General features: G+C 40.5%; 2 protein-coding genes across 2 annotated transcripts; one reads left to right on the plus strand and one right to left on the minus strand.

Annotated features, from left to right (window-relative positions):
• Positions 1-4,460: 4,460 nt before the first annotated feature.
• Positions 4,461-10,041, minus strand: LOC138975663 (actin-related protein 2/3 complex subunit 3-like). The gene is made up of 7 exons (XM_070348398.1): positions 9,936-10,041; positions 9,325-9,421; positions 8,601-8,677; positions 7,932-8,000; positions 6,987-7,113; positions 6,339-6,430; positions 4,461-5,412 (listed from the first exon to the last, which is right to left on the minus strand). Exons 1-7 carry the CDS (start codon positions 10,032-10,034, stop codon positions 5,350-5,352), a joined length of 624 nt encoding a protein of 207 aa, XP_070204499.1. The 5' UTR covers positions 10,035-10,041; the 3' UTR covers positions 4,461-5,349.
• A 168-nt stretch (positions 10,042-10,209) lies between these two features.
• On the plus strand, positions 10,210-21,533 carry LOC138975662 (GPN-loop GTPase 3-like). Its single transcript, XM_070348397.1, has 8 exons — positions 10,210-10,408; positions 10,924-11,032; positions 16,006-16,093; positions 16,862-16,941; positions 17,268-17,508; positions 18,187-18,286; positions 20,517-20,645; positions 21,313-21,533. The coding sequence occupies exons 1-8, from the start codon at positions 10,361-10,363 to the stop codon at positions 21,358-21,360; spliced, it is 843 nt and encodes a 280-aa protein (XP_070204498.1). The 5' UTR covers positions 10,210-10,360; the 3' UTR covers positions 21,361-21,533.
• Positions 21,534-21,678: the final 145 nt, after the last annotated feature.

A 21,678-nucleotide genomic window follows, 5' to 3' on the forward strand; every position in this document is an offset into this window, starting at 1 on the left:
GAGAGAGAGTGCGTGCGAGAGAGAGAGAGGGAAGGAAAGAGAGAGAGAGAAAGAGAGAGAGGGAAAGAGAGAGAGAGAGTGGGAGGCCGGAAAGAGAGACGGTGGGAAAACTATGTCCTGAAACTGACATGTAGACCGTAACATTTTGATTCTTGAATGTTGTGTTTTTGTGTGTGTGTGTGTGTGTGTGTGTGTGTGGTGTGGTGTCAGTGTGTGTGTGTGTGTGTGCCAGTGTGTGTGGTGTGTGGTGTGTGTGTGTGGTGTGTGTGTGTGTGTGGGTGTGTACGGTGTGTGTCTGTGGTGTGTGTGTGTGTGTGTGTGTACGGTGTGTGTCTGTGTGTGTGTGTGTGTGTGTGTGTCCAGTGCTCTACGAATTTCGGTAACCGCTAACCTCCCCCCTTCCTTCCTTCACCACCCCCACTCCAACCTACCCCACCCAGAAAGCCTGAGTGTGATTAGATGCCACACAAATTTATTGCCGACTCACTGGTCGACATTAATTTTATACTGATTGCTACAATCTCATACGCTTGTCATTGAATTTTGATAACCAGTGACGACTCAAAGGGTTAATATCAGGCAGTACTTAAGGGCAGCCACTGATTTCAAAGAAGGACCGGAATCAGGGGCGGACCTAGTTGTGGATTAGGGGGGGGGTTCCAATTTGGAGCAGGGGTCCAGGGGCCGCTCAGGCTCCGGTGGGGTCCAGGGGCAAAGCCCTGGTGGGGGGTCTGGGGGGCGATGCCCCCCCGATGCTGAAGGAATTTTATTTTTTTAGGTCAATCGGAGGCCTCTCCTTTGAGTTTCTCGTCAGTTTCAAGCATGTTGCATTTGGAAGGAAGGAAAGCACAAGCCCTTTATTTTTTTACTAAAAAAATAAAAATAAAAAACGGATGGGGGGGGGGGGGGTTCCGGGCACCCAGGAACCCCCCCCCCCCCCCCCCAGGTCCGCCCCTGGGAATGGAAGAAAATAAATGTGTCAACGGCAGGAAGAGTACTCTCCTCTTGAACGCTGTGATTTGATTGTTGTTCTGAGTGGAGGGAAGGTCTTACATCCCATGGAAAAGCCCGTGCAGATCCGATATGGTGAGCTAAATTGTTTCTTCGGCAAGGATTGTGCCTTTAACAAACATTCAAGTTAACACATCTGTTTGTGTATACACTTATCAGCCCTCTCCCGGCGCCCCTCCGTTTTACTGACTGACAATGATTACTTTTCTATACCTCATATCGATATCAAGGGCAATATCTAAACTGACGTCATCCACTTCAGTAATATATACGATATACTTTGTGAGACTATTAATTGTGTTCAATGACACTGCCGAAACCTTGGCCTAGTGGTAAGGCGTCCGCCCCGTGATCGGAAGGTCGTGGCGGTTCGAACCCCGGCCGGGTCATACCTAAGACTTTAAAATTGGCAATCTAGTGGCTGCTCCGCCTGGCGTCTGGCATTATGGGGTTAGTGCTAGGACTGGTTGGTCCGGTGTCAGAATAATGTGACTGGGTGAGACATGAAGCCTGTGCTGCGACTTCTGTCTTGTGTGTGGCGCACGTTATATGTCAAAGCAGCACTGCCCTGATATGGCCCTTCGTGGTCGGCTGGGCGTTAAGCAAACAAACAAACAAACTGCCGAAACCAGTTGCCTTTTGATGCATTACAGTAGATTGTGACTGTCGGTTTAGCCGGAGCGCCTAATGTAAATAATGCATTATAGGTTGTTATTAAGCTCTATTGATAAAGGCACACTCCTTCCCGTGAAAAAAAATTTGGCTCACAATCTCAAATCTGAGGGGGGCGATGCTTTACCACGTGCACCGGGAATGGGCTTTTTGGACTAACGTGCAAGGGAACTGATGGGGAAATTCTCGTAGCGTGCACCGTGCACAGAGGTCCGGCGTGCACCGTGCATGGAGCTTTTGGCCTCAACGTGCACGTGCACAGACCCCCCCCCCCCCCCCCAAGGTGACCCTCAATGTGCACAGACCCCCCCCCCCCCCCCCATGGTGACCCTCAACGTGCACGTGCACAGACCCCCCATGGTGACCCTCAACGTGCACGTGCACAGACCCCCCCCCATGGTAACCCTCAAAGTGCAGGTGCAGACCCCCCCCCCCCCCCCGCCCACTTCACCATCCTGACTGCTCCCTGTTTATTTCAGTGTTTTTTGTTTTTGTTTTTTTTACGAATTAACTTTCTTTACAATTAAGACGTTTGGTTTCTCCTTCTTCTTCTTCTTCTTCGTTCATGGGCTTAGACTCCCACGTTCACTCATGTTTTTAGCACGAGTGGATTTTTGCCCCGCCATTCAGGCAGCATATGCCGATTTCGGGGGAGGCGTCCTGGGTATTTTCGTGTTTCGTGTATTTTCGTGTTTCTAAAACCCACCCAACTCCGCCATGGATTACAGGATCTTTTCCGTGCGCACTTGGTCTTGTGCTTGCGTGTACACACGAAGGGGGTTAAGTCACAAGCAGGTCTGCACATGAGTTGACCTGGGAAATCTCCACTCTCAACCCACCAGACGGCAGCGACCGGGATTCGAACTCACGACCTCCCGATTAGGAGGCCGACGTCTTACCACTGCGCCCGTCTGAGACATTTGGTTTAAATCTCATTTTTCACAGAGAACACACAGGCTGTTGGTATATTTGCAAGTGTACAAGTGGGAGATATTGTCTTATCCTGTGAAAAAGATCCCTGCGCCGTGAGTCCGAGTCTAGAGATACGCGCGCGATATAAGACTTCATATAACAATAAAAGCAAGATCAGATCTGAGCTATGCCACACCTGTTCCATTGATGAATCAATGTATATGGAACAACATGAATATACAATATAAACATAAATGCCTCTTTTTCAAAGATTTTATTAAATGTCATATTTATCATGTAAAGGATGTCATGAATGAAATCGGTGACATGATTTCATTTGAAGAATTATGTCAAAAGGTTGCTTATAAACCAGCCAGACAATTTGAGTATAATGCGTTATGTACAGCACTTAAAACAAAACTGATTAACGCATTGCCATACCGATATGTTCTGTTGCAGGGTTTGACTCGTATTGGTAATATTACACCAAGGGAAATAAGAACTGTTTTGGTTAATTTCGAGGTACAAACTCCGAGCGCCTGTTCTTTTTGGCAAAGAAAGCATAATATTGTTCTGGAATCAAGACACTGGCTGTTAGCTGTTAATTGTACAAAAGAAGAACGACTGCGTCTGCTTCATTGGAAAATTTTACACAGAATTTACCCAACGAATATTTTACTAAACAAGATGGGTTTATGTCAAACTAATAATTGTGAAGTTTGTAATGAACTGGATACACTTGAGCACTTCTTTTTTCATTGTCAAGAGGTGAGGAACGTTTGGAAACTATGTAAAGACTTTATTTTTAAGCAAATTTATTATAATATAACTTTGAATGAAACAGATATATTATTTCGTTTTTGGAATGAAAATTTAAAAAACGATCAAATTTACTTTATAAATTATTGTATTTTGATAACAAAAATGACCATAGGAAAATTTAAGTATGGGAAGAAGTTAGACTTACGTATTTTATTGGAATTAGAGTTAAACATTAGACAGAAATTTATGTTTTGTATAATATAAAGTTGATTATGTTATACAGAAAGAGACCAAGGAAGAAGGATGCTCCCCGCCTTAAATAAAAAAATAAAAAAAAAAAAAAAAAATCGGGCCAAAAAAAAAAAAAAAATATGGGTTGAAGCATCCTGCATGCAACTGAGGTCAAAAGAAAAAAAAAAAAAAAAAAAAAAAAAAAAAAAAAAAAAAAGATCAGATCTGAGATTGTTTTCACGGGAAGAACTGTGCCTTTAAGCTCTCAAGGGCCATGTCAGGCTGTGCAAGTTAATATTGTCTGTGATAATCATCCTAGCAGTTATGTACACATCAACACGTTACTGTTTTGAAGGGTGGCTGGACATTGGACTCCTGTAGTTGAGAAAAACAATCTCATCAGCACAATCAAGTTATGACAATAGAAAAACGTCAAAAAGGTGGAAGTAAGGTTTGCCAAATCTAAAGTAAAAAACAATTTAGAAAATTGTATCAGTTTTCCTCAACCCTGATGTAAGAGAAGACGGGAACATTATTTACACACGAGGAATGTTGCTTACAGATTCACAATCAATTTAATATATGTGCTGATTTTCCATATCAGACATGAATACCAAGGAAATTCAAAAGAAGGAATTCCTCCTAAAGGTGGAAGATTCTCATGCCTCTCACACACACACACACTCACACACACACTCACACACACACTCACTCACTCACACACACACTCACTCACACACACACTCACACACACACACTCACACACACACACACACACTCACACACACACTCACACACACACACACACTCACACACACAGTGGAGAAAGAAGAGAGAATACCGAGGATAGAACCATTGAAGAAATACAGTGATTTTAAATCAATGTTATCATTTTATTGTATTCAATACATGTGTACACGTACACACACAATTCCTGTTGATTCATATATCACTCTCAATTTAGTCAGCACACCGTCATTAAACAAAATAACCATAGCATTCATCAGACTTGATTTTCAACTTTGATCTTTTTTCCTTGCTCCTAAAAAACGTAGGTAAATATGTTTCATTTTTAGTAGATTTTAACACCTACATCTTACAAGCATATGCATACATGTATGAATAGAGAAACATTACACCATCACAAAAGAAACGGTAAGATAGCTAATAGCATACATGTGGTATTGGTAATATAAGAAGCTATGATTAGAAATGTTCTGAAAACATAAAGTCCCCATAAAAGTCCCAGACATCTTTAGTGACAGATACCCTTTCCCCCAAAACATCCTCCATTCTATTAAAGAAACAACAAACAAGAAAAAAAGATGTCATCTAAAAAAACAAAACAATTACGGACCGACCCCTGCAACACACACACACACCCCCCCCCCCCCCCCCCCCCCCAACATTACAACAGTGGTCCTTGTAATGTCAAGCCCCTTACATGAGATAACATCTCCCAATAAAGAACACTTAAAACATCCCTCTTGTGGAAGGCCACCTGCAATGAAGGGACATTTTTAGCCGGTCCCAAGGGTGTCCTTTCATCACAGGTACCATTGTACCAACAAACTGAACAAACAAGGCTTTCAAATAAGGGCAAACGGAAAATAGTCTGACAGCAAGAAACCCACCATATCACATTCTTTCAACCTTTCACGGTTCATCCACAAAGTTTTAAAGAAAAAAACATAATGCCAGTGTAGACTCTTAAAGTGGAAAGAGGGCAGCAAGCAGACACCAGTGAAGTGATTTCAGAGCCTACTGTCCTGGAGCGGACAAGCTTTTATCCATGAACTTCCTCTTGGCAAAGCACAGCCACCACTGCAAAGAGAAAAGTAAAGTTAGCTACACTTATAAGATCCCCACAAATCTGTAAAAATTTCATTTTCTTCTTCTTCTTCTTCTTCGTTCATGGGCTAAAACTCCCACGTTCACTCAATGCTTTTCCATGAGTGGGTTTTTACGTGTATGACCGTTTTTTCCCCGCCATTAAGGCAGCATACGCCGACGTCGGGGTAAAAATTTCATTTCATTTATTCTATTATCCGAATGCTGGGAAATTCGGGTCGCTTCCTCCCAGTGGAAAGCTAGCAGCAACAAGAGTGGCGCTACCCAGGTTTGTGCGTGTTTCGGTGTTAGCAGCCACCTGCACTTACGACAGAATGACTGAGAACTTTTACGTGACAATGGGGTGACACGGGAATGGGACATGGATACTGTCTCTGAGTCTGCACATAAAGTTGACCTGTGTCCGTCACTGCCTGGATTCGAACCCTTGACCTTAGGATCACAAGTCCAGTGCTCTGCCATTTGAGCTATCCCCAAATCAGGTCACTCTTACAAGAAAAGCAAATGTTGGCATGGTGACTATCAAAGTTACTAAGCAAAGCAGAGGCATCCCTCTCAAAGGTCAAAGTCCCTCCCCCCCCCCCCCCCCCCCCCCCCCCTGCAAATGTGTTTAAAACAGAAACCAAATCCAAACAAGTTGGTACATTCTGAGCATAACTTTGGGCGAAAGAGAGACAAGGGTAGCAGGCTTCGGTAGTTAGGGAGGAAAAACACAAGGCTTTGAGGGGAGTAAAAAGATCTGTCATTGGTAGAAATCCTCCAAAAAGATGATTTGGTTCAAAGTGTGTTTTATTGAATTATTCCCTTTTTCTCTTTACAATCGTTTTGCACACATACACACACACACACACACACAAAATACAGTATATAAAATGTTCTTGTCCAAAAAAGTATAATACCTTGCTGGGTTTGTCTGACTGCTCAAAGACCTTGGCCAGGACTCTGTTGCCTGTCTCCTGCCTCAGCTGTTGCAGGTACGCCCGCATGGTGTCTGTCAGAGAACACATGACGTTCATTTGACACTTTTAATCCAAACTGTTTCCTGAACAAAATTTCAAATATTGTTTTCCTTCTCTCAATCTCATTATGCTATTCTTCTAGTAAAGAATAAAAATTTTAAAAAACTAAAAAAAGGTATGACAAAACTCATTCTTAGAAGGGTAAGGCATAAAAAAAAATCCTGAGTTACTGGTTCCCTGACTGACCCTATTTTCTTCTCCCAATCCCAGAACTTTTTTTGTAAACTTTCAAAAAAACTAAAAAACAACAATAAAAAGAAACTCAATTTGCAGACTACGGAAGGAAAGCTCCTCTGCTCTGACATATACGGGATACAACTCACATGATTTTCACCCATTGCAAAGCCACATGCACCTGGCTAAAACAAATTATCAATCAATAAAAACAGCGAGAAAAGGATCACTAATTTTTTTAAATATTAAATACCAACCTACCTACCTACCTTAAAATGTTCAGCCTTGACAGCGGAAGCAAACATTTTTTTAACATTTTGTTTGGCCTAACAATGCCGTAGAGTTGTGTCTTACCGTCTTCAGCCCTGTCCTTTGGCTTGGCGTACATAGCGTTGAGAGGGAAACCGTTTTCCCCTGGGATGGGGAAGTTGGAAATACCTAGCGTGTACATTTCTTTCTCTCCTTGGCTCCTTGAGGAACACTGAAAAGGAAGAATTGACCTATAATAATAATAATAATAATAATAATGTATAATGTTTATAAAGCGCATGTATCCAAGGTTTAAACCCTGCTCAAAGCGCTGTAGAATCATTGGGGGAAAAACAGTAACATTACATTATTCAACTCATTGTCTCCCAGGTACGGATATATCCGTACCCACTCATATGGCTCTATCTGACCAGGTACGGATATAATATCCGCTCAGACTGTTAGCTTCAGTCGCTTCCTGTAACGTCCATCTAACGCCTGCATTCCAGCGTGTTGATACACAGTTACTATAATTCTGAGTGACCTGCTGCATCACAGCTGGTCTGGCTAAAAGAACTTGGTCAACATAGGTGGGGTAGAAAGTGTTAAAGTGCAATCACACACATATCATTACAAACAGTGGACCTAGACTAGTACACGTAATGTAATGCTAATAATGTTGCAGTGCCATCCTTCTTGTAATGTTATTCACGTTGTAGCAGTGGGAAAGAAAACCTGTTGTATTATTACATCGACTTTTGCTTCACTCTAAACCCCTGGATTCGTCATTTGGTAAAATTGAGTAGGACCGCCAACATGTCGTTGATACTTCTTCTTCTTCTTCGTCGTTCGCTCAGACAGCAACTCCGGAGGCCCTGATGAAGGCTGCTGTACGCCGGAGGCTCTCCATGGGTCGTTGATACGAGGAATCGCCATTACATCGCAACTTTTTTTGTATCAATATATATACAACAACGTGACTATGGTGATCATGAACAAATGCTTGGCTGTATACATGTATAAAGATGTCCTCTATAGGTGTCCATTTACCTTCTGTAGTTTCTTCAAACATTCGCTGATGTAGAGGGTGATGTAGATCAGTGTTCTGTCCGCCTCACTCTGAAATGAAAACAGCACATTTAAACGGAAGCAAGCGTTAAAAACAGACGTCGACAGGGCCAATGAAGCATGATAGGAACTTGCAAGATCATACTGTACGGTACCTCACCTGTGTATCAACTTCTATCAAGCAAATAACACTTTAAGGGAGGCAATCCCTTTCACAAACAACAGTTTGGTCTCTGGTAACATTTTACAGGCTTAACTCCCTTCAATAGCAGTCGTTTATCTTTGATGAAAACAAATATGTATCACAGTATGACCTACGTCCCTGGGTGTCTGGTAACTAATAGCAAATGAGCTATGTAATGTATACGTTTTGGTCTACTGTGGCAGTCAAAAGATTAAAAAAAACATTAAGTAAAATAAATATAAAAAAATTGGAAAAGGTGAAAAATGTGACACTATTCATATCCACAACACAAGCTTAGTTATTATATATATATATAATCCATTGAAATATCAAACTAATTACAGCCATTGATTAATGACATTAAAACAATCTTCACTATTGACTTAATGAAAACTCTTGGGACTAATGTTCACAATTCAATTGAACAGTGACGGATGTTGACTCTTGTTCTCTACCACTGTACTCACTTTGATTTCATAACTTCTGAAGAATATGTTGGCCTTGAAGTAGTAGACGGCTTCATCAATAATATCAGATTCCTCCGCTGAAACAAACATAAAAAGGTTAAGCTCACAATCCAGTGCTGTTAATGCATACTGTACTCACTAGAAGCAAAAAAATGTGTCATAATTCTTGAAGGGGTCCCGTGAGTCAGTGTGACTCACCAAGCCTGAAAAGAGCGGTTCCCTGGATGCACTAAATTTATGTTATCATGTGTACCAACTACCATTGCTGATTTTCAGACTGTAATTGTCAGCTAGTATCCATACAGCATGGGCAAGCACATGCACTTGGCTGCAATTAAATGACCAGAACACTAAAAGTAAATCAAACCGTTGAGACAAATATTAAAATAATTATTGGTCTTGTGAAGAAGGTCTCACAGAACTTCTAAAAGTCCTCCATGGACCCCTAAAAATTTAAATACGGTAAATAAATTATAAAGGGCCTAGGAGTTTCTGTGTGGAACTCTGCACTCATTGTTGTGCCAATTATGTTTACTTTGACTGCTTGCTGTCACTAGCAGTAGCAGTAGCATCAGTTTGACTGAGTCCGTGAGTAACTGCAGGTTTCTGTCATCTGTGGGAAACATTCTTCCTGCATTTTAAATAATAGCAGCTTAGAAAATCAACTAGAGCCATCAGTGACACTAACAAACCATAACACTGCATTTGAAGACAACTAACTTACTTCCTTTTGCTGCAGGTCCCTTGTAGTTGCTGTTCAATGGAAGGAGAGCCATGTTCCCCACCTTCTTAGGTGGGTTTGTGTACTGCGAGTGATAGGCCTGTGAACACAAAAAAATATTTTGTCACAAAAACCGAACGTGCATGTATACAGGTATATAAAATAATAATCTACAATAATCGATAAAGTAAAATATAAAAATTAAAATGTAAAAACAAATCTAAGCACAATCATTTGGGCAATGCAAACTGACATCAGTTGATGACCACTACGTACAATGGTTGCATGTGAGATTCGCCCAACAGAACACAGCCTAACCCTCACATAAACCTATAATATTTTGACATATTTGTGATGGGTGCTGCATGTTCACCCGGGTGGGTACCCAACGTAACGTAAGTGCCATACACGGAACGTCTAATCTAGAGCTAAAACTGGGAAGTGGACATTCAGTCACATTCATGAGTCATCTTCAATCTTGTGGACCAAAAAGGGTCAGCAGAACTAAGCTGTACTCGCCGATAACAACGTAAAGCATGAAAATTGGAGTATCTGCGTTGATGTGATTGTTCAGCATCGTTACAGATCGCCGTTACTTGCACTTAAAAACTTACCGGCATGTTTACGGTTCCTTCTGATAAAAGCAGACACCCTCTTTTTTCCTCACTTCCGCTAACTTCCTGGTTGTCACGTGACTGTAGGGGGGCAATCATTTTGTGATTGTCCGCATTTCAGATCTTAAACGGTGTCTTAATTGACATTTATAATTGTCATATTTTTCAAATATTTAGCTGAGTTTACGATTAATGATTTACGAAACGATAAGAACCACGCACTCAATTTCACTAAGTCACTGACAGCACAGAAAAGTGTAATTCAAACTGTAAGAACTAATACCTCCCCGTCAGAAAGCAGCATGGCGGCTATCAAAGGAAAGTGAAACTTGAGTTTTCGACCAAATCGTTTTAGTATTTTGTTTCTGGGGAGTGTTGATCTCTACAGTTTCTGTGTTGAAGATTACAAAACCGTTTGACACAAAATGGGGCGTTACGGTCAGCTCGTGATGGGACCAGCGGGCTCAGGAAAGGTGAGAGATGGATACCTGTGGCTGAAATGCACAACCAGCTGATCTGTCTTTGCGGTGTGTTTGCAAGGCTACACTCTACAACTAACATTTTCAGAACAATATTTTGAAATTCTAGGAAAACAGTGTGTTTGTTTACTCATAGAAATGTTTGTTGTTCTTTGGGGTTGAAACAAGGCAGGCAAAATGGAGGAGTTTAAGATCATTAGCAGAATGGCTTTGAGTTTGAGCTTTTGGACTAGAAAACTTATGATATTAACACGTACACTGCCACTGGAGTCAAGAAAAGTGAAGAATCTGAGAAAATCAGGTTTAAAAAAGAGTGGGAGTCTTAACTAGAGTCAAAAAGAAGGTACATTTACAGAGACTATAAACAAAATGTCTATGATTGCAGGGTCTTACATCAGGGGGGTCTTATTCTTCAAGCCAATGAAGAAAGGGTGGGGGGGGGGGGGGGTGTGTTATAATTGAAAGGCAGGGCTAAACTGAAGTTTTGATACACTTTTTTCCTGTTTCAGTCAACATACTGCAGTAACATCGTGAAACATTGTGAGGTGCTGAGGCGTTCAGTGCAAGTCGTTAACCTTGACCCAGCTGCAGAGCATTTTGATTACCCAGTACATGCAGGTACTGTCAGCTTTCTGTGTCACTATAAGTATCAGTGTATACCTTCAGTGGTGCATCTGTTGTTGTAATCTTGGTAATAATTAAATACTAGTACATGTAGTAGTATGTGTTCATTACTGCCAATACTGGTGTGTACATAATTTTCGTCAACTTATGTTTTAGATAATGCAATTTTGAGGACAAAAATGTTCATGTCATCAGGGGCTCACATCCACGTCGGACATCGGACATACACGGATATTTTTTCCAAATGTCCTATACATTTTTCATGCAAGAGGACATATGGTCACGGCTCAGAAATGGCGTCGAACTCCACCCTTACCCCATTCAAACGCCCCACACGCTCAGTTATGGTTTATTCTACCTTTGAAAGTACTGACACGGGGTGCAGATATGAATACAGTTACTATTCTGGTAGAAACCGAAAGGTTTGATGACTTTGTTTTCGAGCAAGGCGCAATAGTAGAGTGAATTTACGTTGATTTTCGGGCCGGAAGTTGGGACACTTTTTTACTTGGTGTCGAAACGTCGTATTTGCGCGTACTACACACACTGCTTGGATAAGAACTTGATGGAGATGGAAAGAGAAGGTGTTAGTTATTGTTTACATACTGCACGATAACCAGTACCTCACCCCAACAGTCGGCTGAGATCAAGTTTAGATCCAACGGTGAGTATGTTACTTTTCGTGTTTGGAGTCACGTAGGCAGTTTTAGCTTTTGCCGCGCTTTTAATAATGATGACAGACGTTGAACTAAGCGATAAACTTGGACAAGAAAGAACAATCTACTACTTAAAAAAAAAATATGCACAAACACAGAAGACAAAGCAATGAAAATAAGTCTTAAGTTCGTTGTTGTGTACTTTCGTGTTACCGCGAAAAGTAACAACGTAAATCAAAGTTGTTTATCGACATGTTCCTGACTTCCAACGGTGGAAACAACTGTTCTATCGTCTGCTACAAAGTTGCATTGACTGTCTCGAACTCAGAACTCAGTGTGGCATGGAGGACATGGACGTAAACGGCCAAAGTAAGAACCACTGGTTTTTCGTTGTATGTAACGTACTCACCTGCAGTTTGAAACACTGTTATTTTCACCAAATAACAACTTACTTCCTTTTTTTTCATCTGAAAGTTAGAAGTGTTATTGTGATTTGTTTTGATAAAATTTGCATTTTTTAGGACAAAGATTTTTCTTTATTTTGATTTTTAAAGACATATGTTTGAGACAATTCAACCAATTTCCCAAGTTATTCAGCGTTCATGTCATTGCATGTGTTTTTTCTGGCCTTTTCTATAGTCTTTCCATACAGTTCACCTTGTGCTTTGTTTTCATGCCAATTTAATGAAATAAATTACAGGAAAAAGAAATATATGTTTTTTTACATTGAGTGCGTTACTCACACCACTCGCACATCGTGAGAGGTAACACACTCCAATCGTTTGTAGAGTTATCTTGAAAATTATTTAAATCTTGCTGGAACAAAGTAAGGAATGAATCAAGTAAACAGAAAATGATGTCTGCGTTTATTGTTTTGAATTAGACTGGTTTTTTTTAGGAACAGTGTTGAGTGTGTTACTCACACCACTCGCACATCGTGAGAGGTAACACACTCCAATCGTTTGTAGAGTTATCTTGAAAATTATTTAAATCTTGCTGGAACAAAGTAAGGAATGAATCAAGTAAACAGAAAATGATGTCTGCGTTTATTGTTTTGAATTAGAGTGGGGTTTTTTAGGAACAGTGTTGAGTGTGTTACTCACACCACTCGCACATCGTGAGAGGTAACACACTCCAATCGTTTGTAGAGTTATCTTGAAAATTAATTAAATCTTGCTGGAACAAAGTAAGGAATGAATCAAGTAAACAAAAAATGATGTCTGCCTTTATTGTTTTGAATTAGAGGTGGGTTTTTTAGGAACAGTGTTGAGTGTGTTACTCACACCACTCGCACATCGTGAGAGGTAACACACTCCAATCGTTTGTAGAGTTATCTTGAAAATTAATTAAATCTTGCTGGAACAAAGTAAGGAATGAATCAAGTAAACAGAAAATGATGTCTGCGTTTATTGTTTTGAATTAGAGTGGGTTTTTTTAGGAACAGTGTTGAGTGTGTTACTCACACCACTCGCACATCGTGAGAGGTAACACACTCCAATAGTTTGTAGAGCTAGTTATCTTGAAAATTATTTAAATCTTGCTGGAACAAAGTAAGGAATGAATCAAGTAAACAGAAAAGGATGTCTGCGTTTATTGTTTTGAATTAGAGTGTTTTTTTGACTCACATGCGAAGCAAAAGTGAGTCTATGTACTCACCCGAGTCGTCCGTCCGTCCGGAAAACTTTAACGTTGGATACTTCTTGGACACTATTCAGTCTATCAGTACCAAATTTGGCAAGATGGTGTATGATGACAAGGCCCCAAAAAACATACATAGCATCTTGACCTTGCTTCAAGGTCAAGGTCGCAGGGGCCATAAATGTTGTCTAAAAAACAGCTCTTTTTCTCATTTTCCCCATTTTCTCTGAAGTTTTTGAGATTCAATACCTCATCTATATATGATATATAGGGCAAGTAAGCCCCATCTTTTGATACCAGTTTGGTTTACCTTGCCTCAAGGTCAAGGTCACAGGAGCTCTTCAAAGTTGGATTGTATACATATTTTGAAGTGACCTTGACCCTGAACTATGGAAGATAACTGTTTCAAACTTAAAAGCACATGTTATGCTTTCCTCATGAGACACATTTGGTCACATATGATCAAGGTCAAGGTCACTTTGACCCTTATGAAATGTGACCAAAATAAGGTAGTGAACCACTAAAAGTGACCATATCTCCTGGTAGAAAGAGCCAATAAGCACCATTGTACTTCCTATGTCTTGAATTAACAGCTTTGTGTTGCATGACCTTGGATGACCTTGACCTTGGGTCAAGGTCACATGTATTTTGGTAGGAAAAATGTGTAAAGCAGTTCTTAGTGTATGATGTCATTGCTAGGTTTAGTTATTTGACCTTGACCCTGAAGGTCAAGGTCATGTAAAGGTCAAGGTCAAGCATGTGAGTCGTATGGGCTTTGCCCTTCTTGTTACAATTTACTTTGAAGGATTGGTAATTTTCAGTTCTTTGAGTACTTGTTTGATCGTTGTTTTGTTTATTGGTGTTCATGTAACACACACACTTGCCTAGGGTACCTAGATATGCAGATTATTGCTGTCGGAATGTGTCAACAATAGTTTCAATAGTTGTGTAGCAACCATGGTGTCATTCTTATAATTAATTTCACAATTAACTGAATGCACTGAATATGAACAACGTTTTGTTCATGTTATGACAGTGTTTTGTAACACACTCATTGGCGAATAAACAGCATTTTTCTTGATAACTTCAAAATCCGCCTTCAACCTGAAGATTTTTTGGGGGGTTTATCAAGTTTTTTTGTACAGTGTATTGTTTTCATTACCAAGTGGATGGATATATGCTTTATACCTTACAAAATAATGTGAAGTAAGACTTTTTTGGTGAAATGTAACACACTCAGTGTCAAAAGTGAGAAAATCTTCTCTGTATTGTGAATTGGAGCATGGTAGAAGTCATAAGACATCATTGTTAGGTTGTTATGGTTTTGCTCTTTCATTTTTCATTCTTTTGCATGCATTTTTCATGTGAATATCTTGACAGTGTCCTAAAGTTTGATTTTTTTGGTGAAATGTAACACACTCATTGGAAACTTTTAGGAATGACCTGACAGATAACTGATAATGGGAATAACGGGTCCGGTATCATTGATGCATTTCAACTCTTTACTATTATGTACTTGTTTCTCTCCCCATTACATGTATTTCTAAGGTTGTGTGTGTAAAATAAATAAGAATTTAGCAGTTTTGAATGTCTGTGTTGTGAGACACAGAAAGTTGATTTTTGTTTGAATACATTTTCACATCTTGTTCTGATTTGATTTTTTTTGCAGACTGTCCGTATGAAGTGTGTGGAACTAAGAATTGATTGACTGCTGAAACAGTAATCTTTTCAGTTCTTTGAGTACTTGTTTGATCGTTGTTTTGTTTATTGGTGTTCATGTAACATACACACATTCCTAGGGTACCTAGATATGCAGATTATTGCTGTCGGGGAATGCCACTTTTCACAAATGAAGATCAAGGTAGATACTAACTAATGCAGTTAACTTTTATTGTGTAATAGGTTTACTGTTAACTGTATATTAGAAAACAATGTGTGACACGGTGTTATGTAACACACTCCAGTTAAAATTTAAAATGCAATTCATTCCGCAGTAATTGATGAAAATACATTGTTACTGCCCAGACACAACTAAACACATAAACAGTTTTGCTGGACCCCAAAATGGAAAGTAATCCAAGAGTTTGTATTTGTGACTCAAGTGTCCCACAAATTCGACACCTTTTCTGAGCCATGACCATATGTCCAATTGTTTTTGTCACAAAGTGGTCATTGTCCGTTTATGCTTTCATTTGATCCGGACATTGTCCATACTTTCCAATTTACAGAAGTTGGATTATTTTATCAATGTTTTGCGAAGCGATGTGTCTCTCCAAGCAGACGAAACTTGGGGAGACTCTGTATGTGCTTTTTATAGAGAGCTTCCAAGGTTCGCAACTCTGAATGCTCCAAGCCGGTTGACAAGTTCGCGGTTTTTTTCTCCGAAAAAGCAACATGCCGCCAAAACGAAAATTGGTGTTAGAAAAAATATGTCCTATTGATTTATTTTTGTTCAGGACAAATGTCCTATCACTTTTGCATTGTCCAGGACATTTGTCCTATGCCACCTCTCATGGATGTGAGCCCCTGTGTCATTGATGATTAATCCCCAATAAAGCATTAGTTAGAAGCTGAAGATGTACTTGTGTCAATGTGTGTATCTTTTAGCTTTACAGGTCATTTTTGTTACAACTTACACACATGATATGTATACATGTACTTGCACTGTTGCAGACATCCGAGAATTGATTCATATTGATGATGCTATGGAAGATGAAGCATTACACTTTGGACCAAATGGAGGACTGATATTCTGCATGGAGTGAGTATACACTTATTAATACATGTATACATGCATGGGTGAAACTCTTCCGCCTCAGGGCGGAAATCCGCCAAATGAAATTGGTCAAATAAAAAATTCCTTATTTTGAAAATCTTAAAAATAAAAAATTAAAATTTTTATTTTTATTTTTATTTTTTGCCGGCGATCCGATCCGTATTTTCTCTAACACAGTGACCGGACATCGCGGAGTCTTTGTTTCACTGGGCGCGCGAATTATCGGACTACAGCTTCGCATTTGTTACCATGTTTAATGTGCAAATTTGTGTGTTTGAGATACCAGGATAGGCCTACTTTTACCCTTAAAAGCCTGATTTTTCGTTTTCTTCCGGGGGGCTAGGCCCCCTAAGAGGGCGTTGCCCCTGCACCCCACCAGGGCCTGGGCGGCCCCTGGACCCCAGCCTCACTGATTTTCCTTATTTTCAATTCTGATCAGTTTCACCCATGTACATGTCTCTATGTAGTTAAATGATCAATATAAAGTCGAACCTGTCGATAACGACCACCAAAGGGACCAACTAAAAATGGACAGGACCAACTAAAAATGGACTATAGGAAAAAATCTAGTCCGGGTTCCTTTGAGGTGGTGTTTGTTGGCAGGTGTTCATTATTGAGAGGTGGTCGCCAAGGCAAGTTCGACTGTGGACAGTGGTTAGCTTAATTTATAAAACTATGAATTACAATAAGCTCTGTAAACCTGGTGCTTCTTTAAAAATGAAATGCAGTATGTGTGTTGTTTTCCATTCTCAGGTATCTAGTACAGAATCTGGACTGGTTGGAAGAGCAACTGGATGAAGTGGAAGATGACTACATTCTGTTTGATTTGCCAGGTATGTTTCTTTATTAATATATATATATTACTAGTAAGAAATTATTTGTGTGTGGGATTTCACATTTTTGGTAAACATTCTTTTGAACAGTTGAGATCCGTGCATTCGGAAAGCATATTTTCATAGCCCAGAATCAGAATGTCACATTTTTAAAATGTGTATCTGTTGTGTATCAATGCCCCTCCTCAGTTTTGCAGGAGACTTTTTTGATACAGCTTTTATAAAAATAAAAATAAATCCCCCCCCCCCCCCCTTTTTTTGTTGTTGTTGTTAAATTTTCTTCTTTTTTACTTGTACATTTTCTTGTGACTGTCAATGCTATACAGGTCAGATAGAGCTATACACACACATTCCAGTGATGCGACAACTAGCCGACAAGCTGCAGAGCTGGAACTTCAACCTGTGCGGCGTGTTCCTGCTGGACGCTCAGTTCCTGGTGGAACCCTCCAAGTTTGTGTCAGGCATGTTGACCGCTCTGTCCACTATGGTCAGCCTGGAGATCCCCCACGTCAACATCATGGCCAAGCTGGACCTTCTGTCCAAGAAGGACAAGAAAAAGCTGGACAGGTGGGCTGGAGATGTTTGTTCTGCTTAGTGAAGAAACAGCTGGACAGGTGGGCTGAAGATGTTTTGTTCTGCTTAGTGAAGAAACAGCTGGACAGGTGGGCTGAAGATGTTTTGTTCTGCTTAGTGAAGAAACAGCTGGACAGGTGGGCTGAAGATGTTTTGTTCTGCTTAGTGAAGAAACAGCTGGACAGGTGGGCTGAAGATGTTTTGTTCTGCTTAGTGAAGATTTCACAAAGTCTTTTTTACTGAAAATTCAGTGCTTAAAGTTAAACGAAAATTCAAGCATCTGCAGCTCCGTGAAGGGACAGGTGGGCTGAAGAATTTTGTTCTTGTTAAGGTGGTCGTTAATTGAGTCGATGTCGACTTCATAAAGTCTTTTTCTACTGAAAATTCAGTGCTTAAGCTAAAATTCATACAGCCAGCTTCGTGAAGTACTGACTTTGCAAAGTCAACTTTGCAGCGCTTGCGGGTACAGTCAAACCTGTCTGTAATAACAACCACCCAAGGGACAGACCAAAAGTGGTTGACTTTATATGGACAGGTGGTCACTATGAAAAGGTGAATTATATCGAAATATAAATAATGGCAGTGGCAGGTAGGTTGGTGTTGGAGGGAGAAAGAGGTTGGGTGAGTACTGTCTGCGTATTTATGAAATTGTAAACAAAATTTTTTTTGCAGGTACCTGGACCCGGACGTTGGCACCTTGCTGGCAGAAGAGTTTGACGACACAAAGTTCGGCCATCGCTACAAAGCACTCAACACTGCCATGGCTGCCATGGTATTGGACTCGTCTTTATACACACTACGAGTCTAGCAACACAATAGTGCTCCAGAGTACAGTGGAACCCCCCTTTTAAGACCCTGTTTTCTCGAATTTTCTGTTCATGACCTCTGAAAATGTACCCCCATTTTAAGACCTCCAAAAGTGTGAGAAATTCTGGTCTTAACCCTTACACTGGTGCAATTCCGTAACACACGTTACATAGCCACTGGTGAACTAACAGAGAGAAAAATAAAGAAAAACGGTCATATAGGTTTTCGCATCCATGGGAGGTAATCGGAACCGACCAAGCAAACTGAGCCAGTAGCGCGACATATGTCGCGACAACCAGGTAACAGTGTACGTAAAGTAGCGCGACGTATGTCGCGACAACCAGGTAACAGTATACGTAAAGTAGCGCGACATATGTTGCGACAACCAGGTAACAGTATACGTAAAGTAGCGCGACATATGTTGTGACAACCAGGTGACAGTATACGTAAAGTAGCACGACATATGTTGTGACAACCAGGTGACAGTATACGTAAAGTAGCGCGACATATGTCGCGACAACCAGGTAACAGTATACGTAAAGTAGCGCGACATATGTCGCGACAACCAGGTAACAGTGTACGTAAAGTAGCGCGACATATGTTGCGACAACCAGCGTAAGGGTTAAAAGGAGGGAGTCTTAAAATGGGGGTACATAAACAGAGGTAATGTACAGAAAATGTAAGTACAAAGGCTCTTAAAAGAGGGGTTCTACTGTACTGAGGGCTTTATTGTGTTGCTAGACTCGTGACTTTTGTTGTTGTTGTTTCTAACGTTGAAATCTGTAGAATCACAGCCAATGCTGGGAAATAACTCTGTGGGGTTTTGTATGGCCTGTGTAAGAGTTATATTTCTTAACGATGAGGAAGGCTCACTGCATAGAAGTTCAGTGGGAATAGACAATGTCGATGTTTGGAAATAACTCTGTCGGGTTTGTATGGGTTGTGAAGGAGTGAATACGCTTGCTTTTAGTGAGACAAATATGCAGCATACACCATCGACGATAGAGTCAACCATGACAACCAGGTGGTCTTCCTGACTGACGCTCTGTCAGTACTACAAGCAATGACCAGTAGCAAACTGCCTCAGCTGGAACACGCTCTACACAACATCAAGAGCCTGAGGACAGTACTGCAATGGATCCCTTCCCACTGTGGTGTACAAGGAAACGAAGAGGCGGACAGGATGGCAAAGCTGGGTGCAGAAGATGAGCAAGAGAACAACCCTGTGAGCCTGACAGAGATGAAGACCATCATTAAGTCTCTGCACAGGACGCCCCAGCCACAGGACAGCTACCACCTGCTATCCAGACCACAGCAGGTGGTCATCTTCCGCCTGAGAACGGGACACAACAGACTTAACCAGCATCTCCATGGGAAGCTGCATGTTGTGCCCTCCCCCATGTGTTCTTGTGGAGAAGCAGAGCAGGACACGGCCCACATCCTACGAGACTGCAGGAAGCACCAGGTGCTGAGAGAGGAAATCTGGCCATTGCCGGAGTCCCTGCACAACAAGCTGTACGGGCCAGTGGCTGCTCTGCAGAAAACCACTAATTATATCTCAAGATCTGGACTCCAAGTATGATCGGCGATCGAAAAGAAGAAGAAGAAGTGAGACAAATAATCCACTTGTGTGTCTGAAAAACGTGTACCAGAAACATGTGTCGTATGGCGGATCTTATATTCGAGGGTTCTAATAAAGGGGTTTGGTATAGTCCCAAATCTACCCTTTGGAATTGGGAGTGATCTGAATCTGATGTCACATATAGAATGAAGACCGACTGTTTCAGATTCACTCAGTGGGACTGTGAGCCTCACATGGGGCTAATTCAGGGTTTTGCCAAGGGTTTCACTGTCCACTATTCTTCTCTTCTTTTATTTTTTACTCTGATGTTTCATGTATTAGCTAATAACTTCTCAGTCTGAACATTTTATTTCAGAATCTTGATTATTTGGGTGGCATATACTAGGAGAGGAAAATATTAAAGGAATGCGCAGAGAACTTGTGCTCATTAGTGAGTATGAATCTAGTGTGTTGTTTCATTTGTTCTCATTAGTGAGTATGAATCAAGTGTGTTGTTTCATTTGTGCTCATTAGTGAGTATGAATCTAGTGTGTTGTTTCATTTGTGCTCATTAGTGAGTATGAATATAGTGTGTTGTTTCATTTGTGCTCATTAGTGTTTTGTTTGATTACAGATTGATGATTTCAGTCTGGTGAGGTTCTTACCGCTGGATCCAACGGATGAAGACAGCATCAATGACGTACTCATTCACATTGACTCAGCTATTCAGTATGGTGAAAACTTGGAACCTAGAGAACCGAGGGTGAGTACAGTAAGCTGACCAGTCATGTGTGTTTGTGTGTGTGTTAGTGTGTTTCTGTTTGTTATTTCTGCGTATACGGAAAAATATATATGTGTGTGTGTGTGTGTGTTCAGAAAAATGTTTTGAGAGTGTGGCAATATTACTCCAGATATAACCCAGTGGAAGGGACGTCACATACTGAAAGAAAATTATGAATCTTTTGAGATTCATCCAGTGTGTCGACAAACCTCACATGGAGCTAAATCTGGATTTTTCAGAGAGTGTTTGTTCATTTTCATGGCTTGGGTTGTTTTTGGTGGGTTTTTTTTCTTTTTTTTTCTTCTGAAAGTTAAAGGCACACGCCTTTCTTTGTTAAAACTTTGGCTCATTATCTCAGACCTGACCAGGCTTTTACATGAGATAAGACCATCCATCCACTTGGTCACATGCTAAAAATGAACACCCTGACTATTTATTGTGGTTTGTTAAAGTTGAAGATGAATTCATTTCTTTTGCAAAATTAATTTTCAAAAAATCCCACTTTGTACAAAGAGCACCAAGGCTGTTGATTTTTGGTATATGACCAAGTGGAGAGATGTTCTTATCCCATGTACAAGTCTAAACTGAATCCTTTACACGGGAAGAACTGTGCCTTTAATCAACGTTGTTTTAACTTGATGTCATCCAGGAACCAGAAGAACAAGAACCAGAAATAGACAGTGGAATAGACACCTGACAACACTTCACAAAGCAAGAACAAATTATGTCAGTCTGTGTGTGTGTGAATTGTGGTGACGCATATGTGAAAAATCAAAGCTTAAATTTGAAAGAGCCAAATGGATTCTGTGAAGTGAATGCTTGTGAAAAAAGACTAATAAATGAGTGATACAAAAAAAAAATAGGTTCAATAGTTTTGTATAGTTTTATTTTGTTGGTTTTGGGAGTGTGTTTGTACATGTATTATATTTTAGGATAGGGAAAGTGCAAATAATAACGTGTGTGTGTGTGTGATAGCATTAAAAACGAGAAAATATGAACAAATTCAGGCAGGAAA

This window comes from Littorina saxatilis, linkage group LG9, assembly GCF_037325665.1.
Source record: "Littorina saxatilis isolate snail1 linkage group LG9, US_GU_Lsax_2.0, whole genome shotgun sequence".
Classification (NCBI taxonomy): Eukaryota; Metazoa; Mollusca; class Gastropoda; order Littorinimorpha; family Littorinidae; genus Littorina; species Littorina saxatilis.